This window comes from Cornus florida, unplaced genomic scaffold (genome assembly GCF_030987335.1).
Source record: "Cornus florida cultivar Cherokee Brave unplaced genomic scaffold, ASM3098733v1 CherokeeBrave_3.0.0_Hap2_Chr10, whole genome shotgun sequence".
Taxonomy (NCBI): domain Eukaryota; kingdom Viridiplantae; phylum Streptophyta; class Magnoliopsida; order Cornales; family Cornaceae; genus Cornus; species Cornus florida.
The window spans coordinates 27,303,201-27,315,364 of record NW_026775580.1 but is presented as its reverse complement, the minus strand read 5'-3'; the positions used below and the strand labels follow the sequence as shown (position 1 = coordinate 27,315,364).

General features: G+C 36.3%; 1 protein-coding gene and 1 pseudogene across 5 annotated transcripts; one reads left to right on the top strand and one right to left on the bottom strand.

Annotated features, from left to right (window-relative positions):
- The first annotated feature begins 60 nt into the window (after positions 1–60).
- LOC132279502 (uncharacterized) lies at positions 61–4,737 on the top strand. 5 transcript variants are annotated; one of them, XR_009471334.1, is made up of 5 exons: positions 61–156; positions 269–373; positions 3,678–4,040; positions 4,126–4,194; positions 4,285–4,737. XR_009471334.1 is itself a non-coding variant. In XM_059781488.1 (3 exons), exons 1-3 carry the CDS (start codon positions 109–111, stop codon positions 3,912–3,914), a joined length of 390 nt encoding a protein of 129 aa, XP_059637471.1. In that variant the 5' UTR covers positions 64–108; the 3' UTR covers positions 3,915–4,117. The 5 variants fall into 5 exon arrangements, 1 of the variants encoding a protein (XP_059637471.1); XR_009471333.1 differs by having other exon boundaries at positions 4,126–4,200; XR_009471332.1 differs by lacking the exon at positions 4,126–4,194 and having other exon boundaries at positions 64–156.
- A 2,075-nt stretch (positions 4,738–6,812) lies between these two features.
- LOC132280588 (small nucleolar RNA R71) lies at positions 6,813–6,911 on the bottom strand (annotated as a pseudogene).
- Between the last annotated feature and the right edge of the window lie 5,253 nt (positions 6,912–12,164).

Here is a 12,164-nt window from a genome sequence, read left to right as displayed (position 1 = left end):
TTACCTACTTTCAGTCATTATTTTAGGTGGAATGTTAGAATGTTTACTTTTTCTCACTTTTTATAGGAGGTCAGTAAAAAAAACAAAGAACATCGTGGGAAGCAGACAATGATGCATACTATAGGGACAAAAAGCTTTACACGTGTTTCTGCCGAGGTTAGTTGAAGTTTTAGTAATATAAATTATTTCAGTTCTTATGTCGTTGAATGATTATAAATGTTAGTGGTAAATAATAATATATATCACAATGTCTATGTTTCTTTTATAGATTGAGGAAGACGAAGGCATTCAGCTTTCTCGTGCAGATTTATTCATTCGCACACATATAAATAAGGATGGCAAAGCTACTGATGCTGCTGCTTCGGAGATGATTGTAAGTTTTCATGCTTCCATTTTGCAAAAAGGGGGTCACGTGCCTTGAAGTGACCAATTTTTAAACTCTTTGCGGTGTATTAGGGGGTCATATGTCTTGAAGTGACCAATTTTTAAATCATAGGCCCGTGTGGAGGCATTTTAATTTCATTGTTTATCCTCGGCTCGTGTGGAGGCAATTTACTTTCTTGTATTTGTTGAAAAACATGGGAATATGGGATCATTGTATGTGGAGGCTTCTTGTTGATTGATTTGTGTTGTGGAGGAAAAGTATTTGCTATTTGTTGTTTGTTGTTTGTTGTTTGTGTTAATTTCTTACTCATACCAGTGCAGTGGTCTTTTGAATCATGGTAAAAGTATGATATACACATATAAAGTTAAAATAAAACATGCACCATGAAGTTTTTAAGATCCATCATCACCAATCTCACTTGTTGTATATGACTACTAGAAGTAGCCAATAACATCTGCCCCATAAATGCCAAAAATTCAACCGGAATATAGCAAAGAGTAAAATTCTGTGAGAAACATAATTTTGGACTAACATAATTTTGGACAATGGTTAATATGATTTTGATTCTTAATATCAATTTTGAAATGATAAATCATTCAAATCAACTAAATAAAGTAGCTAACACTAGTTACTACTGTATGACTTGCTAGGTTGGCAACTCTGCTCTAGATAGCGTCAGTTAGGCAGGACTACAGCGAAACTGGGGAAATTTGTAAAAGCCAAAAATTAAGTCAAGAACAAAACATAAGATCCAAAACAATGTAAGTGAAGTTCAGAAGAACAGAAATAAACATTTTGTATGTATGTAGCTCATGAAGGTTCTTTGCACTACTTTTTCAATGGAACATCTATTTAATGAACTAATCCAAATTGAACAGATGATAAGTTAAAAAGGAACTCATATAGAATTATTATATGATATAGATGGATAAAAAGTTCCAAAACTAGTCCTCCGCTAACTCAAAAAAAAAAAAAAAAAAAAATACAGTGTTAATTTAAGAAAATATGGACACAAACTAGAGAATGGAGGGATTATGATAATTCGTAACACATATTATGCATGGGTATAGTAGTTGTCTTCTTTGTTTTGCAAATTCAAATCTTGTTCAAGAAGATCAACAAGCCCATTAAACTTAAGTTTGACCCTTTAATTTTATTTTTATGTCTTTTTAGTTTCTTATATTGTCATGCCCTAATTTTTTCTACAACATCCTAGGGGAATGTTCGTATGAATGATGTGGATGAAGATGCCATTGGGTAAATAAGACTTTTTATGCGAAAATTCGTAATAAGGCCTAAAAGACATTAAGTAGTCATCTAACAACGAGTTTTGGTGTGCTAGGTCAATTTAAGTGTGTAATGATGAGTTAAATGTGATCGTCCTTTGTAATGACATCCATGTGGTCTCACAAACTAGATTAATGGAATCATAGATTTAATAATAAATGAAAATGTGATAGGCACCTTACATGTCCATATTTATCCATATTTATGCATGATTGTAATTTTTAGATACTTATACCATGTACTTGCACAGATATATATGGGTTAAGAAAATGCAATTTAAAAAGAAAAAGAAAAGCAGAACTTTAGAGAGATGCATGCAAAAGAGAGAAAAAGAAAAAATCAAAATAGAAAAACTCTAGTGATGAATATACACAAGGGGGAGTAACAAAGACAGTTAAGAGGCCTAACTTATGAAACAAACAATTTTTAGGTCATTGGAATGTAAAAGTATTTATCACATTTTTTTACTAGACTTCTAGCAACAAACATATTTTTATAGTGTAGAACATTTTGTCACGAGCATTTAGCAAACAACCAGGCGACAAAATTCTGTTTAGTGAATGAATCCCCCTTTTTTTTCCTTGAAGTACTGATCAGATAATAAAGCATTAAAGTTTTAACCCCGACCCAATTCTTTAAATGGTTTGTAAAAAATAGAGATGATATTCACACTCTACTATTGACAATTGCACTATATTTGTTGTCTTAAGCCCAATGACGAAACTATCCCTAAAGTTTATTTGGTAAGGAGTGCCTTTTTATCAAATATTGGATTGAGAAAATAACTGAATTTTTAATTTACAGAAAACTGCAACTATGAATCAATAAAGTGTTTTTTATACGAGTCTTTGGATTTCATTGGGACCTCCACAGAAGGTATATCCCATGATTTTCATTTTTGATCACTAGTTTCCCCCAAAGTCATACCAGAAATGAATCAAGACGTGCTCTAACCAGAAACTGGAGAGGAAATCAAGCTTGTTAATCCTGTCTATCTCTTACGTTGCTATCACTTACATTGCTTGCTATCATGATCTGAACTTGTTTCTTATTTCTAATTAAGATACTTTTGCTGCTATACCCTGCTCTTGTTTGTTATGTTAAGTTGCAATCCTTAAGTTCCGCCTATAAAATTGGCTTCTGACCATTGCTACGGTAAATCTACAACTAACATAGTTAGATTTAAGTAGTGTAATTTCTTAACTTAAAAGTTTTTCAATTTAGAAGTTACATTAATATTCATGCCTGATTCTTCACCTTTCATGTCATAATATTTTCTTTTTGGTGGTTTTACAATAGTTGTCTTGTGTCTTGTCTGTGTTTCAATAAAAAGTTAAATTATTGCCTTAATTAAATGACAGCAAACTAATCTGTCATTAACTAATACAGTCTTACTTGGTTTGCCACTCAAAAATAATCATATATAAAACTTATTTTTAACTTGTTTGGAACTGATTTTTTTATTTTTAAGAATTGTTAGAAAAGCAAGTTACATGAATGTAGTAGTAGGTTTGTAGTGAATGGAGCTTTTGAAATCACTTCCTGTGCATCATCTTTGCCAAGTACTCGTATTACCAATTAGCAAGTATCCCGAATTTGTAAGTAAAATGGTCCTCAGACACACACACACACACAAATAAATAAATTGGCCTCAGACTTCAGGTTAAAGCTAAGTACTATTATTTAGGTTCTGAAATGCCAGTATATTCCGCACAATTTTTAGCATTCCTTTAATTTCTAGCATTTTGTCTGTAAATGAAGTGGGTGTGAATATTTTGAAGCTTTAGATTGTATGAAAGTTCAAAGGTATGTACAACTATATTTTCACATTGTGTGATGCACTGCTGTTTCAGAACACTCTGGCTTTCATCATTACCAATTTGTTATCTAATTACTTTTCTATTCAACTGTTTATGGATTCCTGTTCTATCATTCATTTCATTAGATTTGTCTGGATGTTTCGTAGCAGTATGTTATGGTAGTTCAAACTTTTTTTTTTTGGCAGGAAAACATAAAAGAACTTCAAAAAAGTTACTCTGACTCGCCTATTGGCAGTTCCAATGATTTGTTCTCCATTGTGAGGGGAGAAGAGAGAACTGGTCGTGTGCGGATGCTTGGCTTCGGGCCTACACCAAGCGATGTTTGGGGGCCCTCTCCTAGTAAAGCTGAACTGATTAATAATGCGAAAAAATCTGATGAGGAGGCACGTGCTGCATGCATAGAGTTGCAGGAGAGCATTTAAAAAACGCAAGCCGAGTATGACAACAAGTTAGAAAATTTACGAGCCAACTATAATAACAAGTTGGAAAATTTACAACAACAGTTGGCTATGCTAATGCAGATGCAACAACAAAATTGTAGTGGACAGGTATATTTATTATTAGTTTTACTCTTTACTAAATATATGTTTACTTATGCCAAGATTTCATGTATTTTGTTTTCTTATCTTGAAGGGTTCTAATTCTTTAAATGCTCCTCCTAGAGTATCCCCAAATTCATTTTCTAGTCATGATGCCAATTCAGTTAAGGTTATGAACTTTTAATTTCTCTTATATATATGTTAAATTTTCATTTATTATAATGTGTGCATAATAAATTTATAAAAAATGTAGGGTAATTCAAATCAAATGGGCAAGAAGACTGGTTGAAGTTGAAGATGGGGTCGTGGCTGTGATTTCTGAATTTCCTTCGCCTTGGATGGGTTCTTTTTGAAAAACTTGTACTACATTTGTCAAAAATTCTTAATTCTTTTGTCTGACATTTAGTAGCTTTATTTAGATAATTTGGATGGTATATTGGCAGGTTAACTTGTGGTTGTATTAGTATACATTTTCGCTTTTTGGTTGACATTTATCAGCTTAACTTGTGGTTGTATTAGTAGCCAATTTCGATGGTAATTTTCATATTGGCATGGTTAACTTTGTAGTTGTATTATGTAAAAACAATTTGGATGGTATTTTTATATTAACTTGTGTTATATTGGATGACATTTAGTAGTTGGTAGTTGCAATAGTTGTATTGATATTTTTTCCCAAAAACTATAAAAAATATATATATATAAATTATTTTCCAAAAACTATTAATATATATATATATATATATATAAAATAAAAAAAAAACCCCTTTACCAGCGCTCTTTTAAGAAGCGCTGGCATAGGGAGGGAGGAAAAAAAAATTAAAATTACCCTGTACCAGCGCTTTAGCAAAAAGCACTGGTAAATACACTCTACCAGCGCTTCTGTAGAAAGCGCTGGTAAAGTCCTTTTACCAGCGTTTTTCCAGAAAGCGCTGGTAAATACTTTATGCCAGCGCTTTCTGGAAAAGCACTGGTAAAAGGACTTTACCAGCGCTTCTGGAAAAGCGCTGGTAAAGGCTTACCGACAATGGATTTACCAGCGCTTTTTCAAAAGCGCTGGTAGTTGAATTACCAGCGCTTTTTAAGACTTTTACTAGCGCTTTTGAGCACTGGTAAAGGCCAGAACTATTGTAGTGTTGTGCTATCTACCATGTTGTTTAGACAATATATGCTTAATTTGTCATCCATGCTTGTTGGAACAACCACACACACACTATATTGCAATACGTGTTCTTCCCCTCATTAATCATTCATTAAAGGTGTAGAAAAGCTATGCTTAGTGGTGATCTCTAAACTCCAAGATCTCTCTCTATCTTTTATTCTCTCTATTGCATTATTGCTTACTTTAGTTTAATTTGCATCTAGTTTGGTTCAACCAACCAACCACTATTTAGATCACTGGACCTACTAACCCTAATTTTGATTCCTCAAGCTAGTACAACAACTCAATCCCTTGGGACGATCCCTTCTCACTCATACTACATAGTATAGGTGTTAAGCGGTTTATAAATTTAAATTATGGTGCCACTTGACACTAATTTTCAAACTCAAAGTTTTATGCATTATTTTGTGCGACCTCCGAGAAGACACCATAGTTTTTGGCGCCGTTGCCGGGGATTGATTGATTGGCAACGTCGTATTTGTGGAATCAATTAGGAATTAGTACTCTTTTGATCGTGTCTTTACTTTGTTTTCAATTTTTGTTACTTATTGTGTTTGTTCTTGATTAATAAGGAGCATTCAAGCAAAGGAGCTAAGCAAGCAAGGAAAAATGCTAAAAATTTAAAAATTACTAAGCTAAGCTATAAATTTGGAGTTGAAGTGCTAAAGGACCTTTGTGAACTTTTCTTTACTCATCCCTTAGTTAAATCGTTGGCCCGCGTGGAGGCTTGTAATTCAATTCTTAGATAAATCGTGAGCCCGCATGGAGGCAATTTACTTTTCTTGCATTTTTGTTAAAGCATGGGAGTATGAGAACATTGAATGTGGAGGAAGTTTGTTGATTATTGATTTGTTGTGAAGGTGAAGTGTTTGTTGTTATTGCTTGTTGTGTTGCATTGTGCATGTATGGTCATAGATCATTGAGATCCACTTTTGTCCCTTTGAATTTTCATCTTGAATCCATTGTTCGAAATCTTAGGGGAAGAGGTAGCTCTAGTCAATCCATTTCATCAATGGAATGACATAATGAGGACTATGTGGAAGACCTTGGTTACATAGACTAACAAGGTATCCTCCACCCCAATGTGCATCATGATAATATGCAAGTTCCATTAGGCATGCCAAGGCCATATGTTTATCCACCGCAACAACAAGGCCAAGTTCCATTGGGAATGCCAAGGCCAATCTATGCTCCACCACCTCCCATCATTTAAGGCAACCAAGGTGCCCATGTTGCACCTCCAATTGCTAATCCTCCCCTTGCTTTACGAGATCACTATGTGCCTAATGAATATAATACACCCACATGCATTCAATTGCCACCATTTAGAGCACATCACTATGAAATCAAGCCACAAACCATTCAAATGCTTCCTAATTATCATGGACTTCCAAGTGAAGAACCTTTCAAGCATTTGGATGAGTTTCTTGAAGTTTGTTCCACCGTAAAATATACGGACATGCCGGAAGAGGCCTTAAGGCTTAAACTTTTTCCATTCACCCTTAAAGACAAGGCAAAATATTAGTTTAACAATCTTAGGCCTTTTTAATAACTTATTGGGCAGAAATGCAACAAGAGTTCTTGAAGAAGTACTATCCGGTTTCTAAGACCAATGCCATGAGAACCTCAATTAGAGAATTTTCACATGGGGATGGAGAACCATTTCATGAGGCATAGGAACACTTTAATGAATTGTTTAAGAAGTGTCCACATCATGACATGCCCAAATGGCAATTAGTTAAATATTTTTTTGAGAGCTTATCGGACAATTACAAAGGCATGGTTGAAGCTTCCATGGGTGGCTCTTACATTAATAGGCATGAGGATGATGTGTGGCATCTTTATGAGAGCATGAGTGAAAATTCTTTGCATCGTACTTTATCTTTAAAGAATGGAAGAAATTCTAGTGGTAGGAAGAGTGTTGGCTTACCTCAAGTCGACCACTCCAATGAAATTGCCGCCGAAATGAAATCATTATCTCAAAGGTTTGATCAATTTTTGATCAACCAAAACTCGGTGAATTAAGTGTTTTCCATTCTACTTCCAATTGATGACCATTATCATCATGCATCTAATGAAACATATATGACTTGTTCAAGTGTTTTACATTCTACTTCCAATTGTCCCCATGGACATGTGCAAAGTGAGCATCATGAACAAGCAAATGCTATTTTTGCTAATCAAGGGAACAATCCTTATGGAAATCATTATAATCCTAGTTGGAGGAATCACCCAAATTTCTCTTGGAAAAACCAAGGGGAAGGCTCAAACCCTTCCCAAGGCAGTTTTAAAGGAAAGTACATTCCACCTCCACTACAAGGCTAAGGTTCCCAAGGTTTTAGATCATCATATCAATCACAAGGAAACCAATTTTCAAATTCTTATTTTCCCAATCAACCATCATATTCCCAAGGAAATGTTAGAAGTCCTGCTTTTGAAGAGAAAGTTTTGCCCGCTTTGGGCACTTTAGAGGCGAACACACAATTGCTTCATTCTCACTCTCAATCCATTCCAAAGCTAGAAACCCAAGTAGGACAAATAGCTAGCACTTTAAATGCTAGAGAGAAGGGAAAAATGCCTTTGAATGCCCCACAAAAGAATCAATGTGTTGTGGAGACTCATTCCTCATCGGAAGGTCACACAATAGAGCATGTCAATGCGGTGACTACCTTGAGAAGTGGAAAGATTGTGGACAACTAAGTGGGTGTGTCCAATGAAGAGAGTGAACCGGTGTAACCACAAGTTGACACCCGTCCTGTTTCATATCATATTCCTCTTTCATTGCATGTACATGACCATATAAATGAGAAAGTTATGAAAAGTGATTTGACAAGTGATTTTGAAAAGAAAGATGTGCAAAATGATTTGGAAACTTCTTGTGTTGAAGAAATTTCAAAGAAAAATTCTGAGAAGGTTTTTGAACCAAAAGCTCCATTTCCAGATGCCTTAAAAGAATCCATTTCAAATGACAAGCAAAAGGCCAAAGTCAATGAAATCACGGACGTGTTTAGGCAAGTGAAAGTCAATCTTCCACTTTTGGATGCAATCAAGCCAATTCCGGCTTATGCTAAATTCTTGAAAGACTTGTGCACCCAAAAGCGGAAGAACAAAAGCCAAGCACATAGAAAAGTGGTCTTAACCAAGCAAATACGCTCAATTTTGCAGCATAACACTCTCCCCAAGTTTAAATACCCCGGTTCACCTACCACTTCATGCATTATTGGTGATCATATCATTAATCGGGCTCTTCTTAACCTAGGAGCTAGTGTTAATCTTCTTCCATACTCGGTATATGTCAAATTAGGCTTAGGAGACTTAAAACCAACGTCGGTAGTTTTACAACTTGCCGACTGATCAATAAAAAAGCCTAGGGGTATCATTGAGGATGTCTTGATTAAAATTGATAAATTCTTCTTTCCCATCAATTTCATTGTCATTGACACGGAACCGATCCCAAATCCTAAGAGCCAAATTCCTGTTATCCTTAGCCATCCTTTCTTGGGAACTGCAAATGCCAACATCAATTGTAGGACAGGGATAATGAAAATCTCATTTGGCCACACTTTAGGACACGACGTCCATAAGGTTTATTGTTGCATCATGTTGTCTTATGCAGTTTCGTTTACTACCATGGTAGTAGTATGATTTATGAAATTGTGATGAATGAGTAGGTGGAGGTCTATCCACATTTGCCTTCTTGTTGTGTGGCATTTGCATGCCTTCTTTATATGCTTAGAGATGCCATGTTGTTACTGTACTTTTGTGAGATGCTTTTGTGCTTACGTGGAGACGTGTTGCATGTACCTTTGATTTTTATCTATGTGAGTAGATTTACCTCTTGGTAGTTGCATTTTCTTGTCATATGCATGACTTCTTGGTTTGGTTTTCTTATTTATTTCCCTCGGTCGCACGTAGTATGTATACGGGTTTCCACAAGGGTTTTGCGTTGGTTTTGCCTTGGGGAGTTTCTACCGTGGTTGTTGACGGCTGTAGTGCTCAGAGTGAGTTGATTGGTGTGAGATCATTTTGTAGGGACACATATCCATATCATTGAGGATTTGTTTGATTCGTGAGGTGAGCTCGATGCTCTTTTGAGAATGTATTTTGGAGACTTGTTTCCGTTTTGGAGACCTGGATGTGGTTAACTTTTAGGAAAAGTTTTGGAGGATTGCTGTTGGATATGGCTTGTTGTGGAGTTTCTCGTCCTAGTTATGACTAGGCATAGTTTTGAGGAATCGTAGTTCTGATGATTGGTTATGGATCAAAAATTGAGGAATTTTGATTTAACTTGGTGTTTCCAAGTACGGTTTTGAGAGATTCATTTTGTGACCTTGGTTGTTGGCATTTTGATGTGTGTGCCACTTGGTGGATTTGTATTTTGAGGATTTAGTTATCCGTGATAGGGATGTGGATCTGATGTTTGATTATGGTGATTGGTCTTGTAGTTGATCTGTTTCAGGGAGTAATGTGAAGGACTTTCGATGAAATATCTTATTGTGAGGTTCGTTTTGATTTCGGTAAGCGTTGATTTGCTTGTCAGGTTTTAGATTCCTGATTAATGTTGTTAATAGGGGTATTTTTAGACATTGGAGATGTTGGTTTTGCTGTATTGAGGATTTGGGGCCTTAAGCATAGCGGTACCTATAGCATTGTTGTCGGAGTTTTAGGATTGGCCAGGATGGTCTGGCCGGACATCTTTGGACCATATCTCAACTCTCACAAAATGTTGGTCTTCGTAGTTCTTTTGGTAATGATCATTTTGACATTGATGTCATTGGTATCGAGATGTTTCATGGGTAGACTTAGTGGGGGGCAGGTTATGAACTAGTGTCTTATACTGTCATGCTACCGTACAAGTTGTGTGTTATGGGCGAGTACTAGTTGCCGTCGATGCTACCTTACTGACCAGTAAGTGTGGGTGGGCACTAGGTACCGTCGTTGCTACCACACATTTGAGTACGTCGTGGGCGGGTTTTGGTCACTATTCGTACTGCCACGTTGTGTTTGTTTTGTACCCTGATTTGATATGTGGTTATCTTGGAGTTCTTTTGGTGGTTGTTTTTGGTTCCTTATGATGGTTTGTTAGGAGGGACGCTTACGGTTGTTGTTTTCCGTTCTTTTGTCCGACCTTAGGTTCTCTATGTGAGTTCAGACTTGTCGTATGGCCATGTGGTCACTTTTCCTTTGAAAGGTTGTCTTGTCGTGAGCACGTGGGTGCAAATGACATTGGTTTAGGGGTTTCCTTTCTGCTTTGAGGTCTCTGGTGTGGCGTGTTGTGAGGGATACTTGGAGATGTACTCTGTAGTTATCCTGGTTTTGCTTTCTGTTTTGTTGGGCTGGATTTCAGGGACGAAATCCCTTTAAGGTGGGAAGGTTGTAATGACCCGGATTTTCAGATAAATTTTTTCCGTGGATCTTTTCCTTTCTGAGTTTAGTTTCACGTCGCTTAGTGTCGTCTCGAGTGCTCTAGAGTGATTTCTGAGACTCTTTTCTGTGGATTGACAACTTCCTTTGAGGACCGAGTCGTTTCCACATTTTTCGTTTTTTAACACTATGCGCTATTTCGTCTTTTTCCCTATTTCGTCTTTTCCCCGTTGTCACTTTGTTTGCGTAACCACACTTCTTGTGTTTGGAGTTGGTTTTGACTTAACGTATCTTCGTCTTGAGTGGTTTCCATGAAATACGTATCTTTACTTTTGCATGAAAGTATTCTGGTTGCTCCTGGTGTCCATAGGGGCATGGATGCAAAGTTCTTGGGAATCCTTTTCTTTTCTTGGGGTGCTTTTCGTAAATATCTTTTGAAGATATTTTATTTTAGGGGTATCTAAGAAAATATCTTTTGGAAGATATTTTCATTCTGGGATAGTTTCGCAGTTTTCACTTTTTATAGGGGCTATTGTGCAATTAATGAAAGTTATTGCTCAATGCCTTGTTTTGAGCCTGGATCCTCTTATGGGATTCATTTTCACATTTCGTCGAGTCGTGGACTCTTAGAATTTCCTCCTGGACGATGTTTTCCAGTTTCAGGGTTTCTGGCTTCAATTTCTGCTAAACTTGTTTTGGGCATAACTCTTTGTTTGGGACTCAGTTTTCAACGCTGTTTCTTCCATTGTTCATATTTTGTCATTTGGAATCTTTTTCGTTCATAGAGTTTTGCCATTTGAGCGCGTCTGCTCGGATTTCACTTTTCCGGACCCGGCGGGGCCCGATCGAGGCACTTTTTGAGTTTTTCTATAAATAGGGGGCCTTAGAAAGAAAAATCAAATTTTTGCTCTCTCTATCCTCTCTCTTGGCCGGATGTAGAGGCAGCCATGGCTGCCATCTTCTCTCTCTTCTTTTGAGCTTCCTCCCTTCATAAAAAAGTGGTGATGCCTTTATGTTTGTTGTTCCCCTCGGCGAGGCCTTCGATTCCAACCGATTGGAATCTCGTTTTGGCCATTTCTTGAGTTTGGGTTTGGAGTCAAGTTGTGTTTTTGATGGGGCTTCCTTGGGATTCATGTTCGTGGTGTTGTCCCCGACAAAACCTAGGAGTTTCGTCAGATTTGGAGCCGATTTATTTTGGTGCGGATTTGAGATTTCATCTCAAATGGAGGTAGGGAATATTGTAGGCTTTTGTGTGTGTTGTATTGAGTGTTTAGCATGATTATACAACTTATATATGTGCCTTGTGACAAATCTAGAAAGTTAGTAATTTTTAATTCTTTGTATAAGATTTAAAATTCATGATGATATATAACTTTGTCTTGAATTGTGGCATGGTAGAAAATCTTGTTTTAATATGTTGGTTAACATATATTAAATTTGGATTAATTAAATAAGAATTGCTCTTTTTAATTATTATTTATCTTTTGTGAAAGATTAAAGTTCATGGCCGTACCTTGCATGAAATTGAGTTGTATTATGCTTCTAAATTAAGTTTTGGCATGTTTGTTAACATACTTTAATTTGAGAGCATTTGGTTGAGTTTGAAAATT

What these genes read in the sequence shown, in the direction of transcription:
- LOC132279502 (XM_059781488.1), top strand. Translation starts at nt 109, where the DNA reads ATGATGCATACTATAGGGACAAAAAGCTTTACACGTGTTTCTGCCGAG. An exon ending in TTACACGTGTTTCTGCCGAG is followed by an intron (nt 157 to 268) that starts GTTAGTTGAAGT and finishes TTTCTTTTATAG; the next exon opens with ATTGAGGAAGACGAAGGCAT. An exon ending in CTGCTGCTTCGGAGATGATT is followed by an intron (nt 374 to 3,677) that starts GTAAGTTTTCAT and finishes TTTTTTTGGCAG; the next exon opens with GAAAACATAAAAGAACTTCA.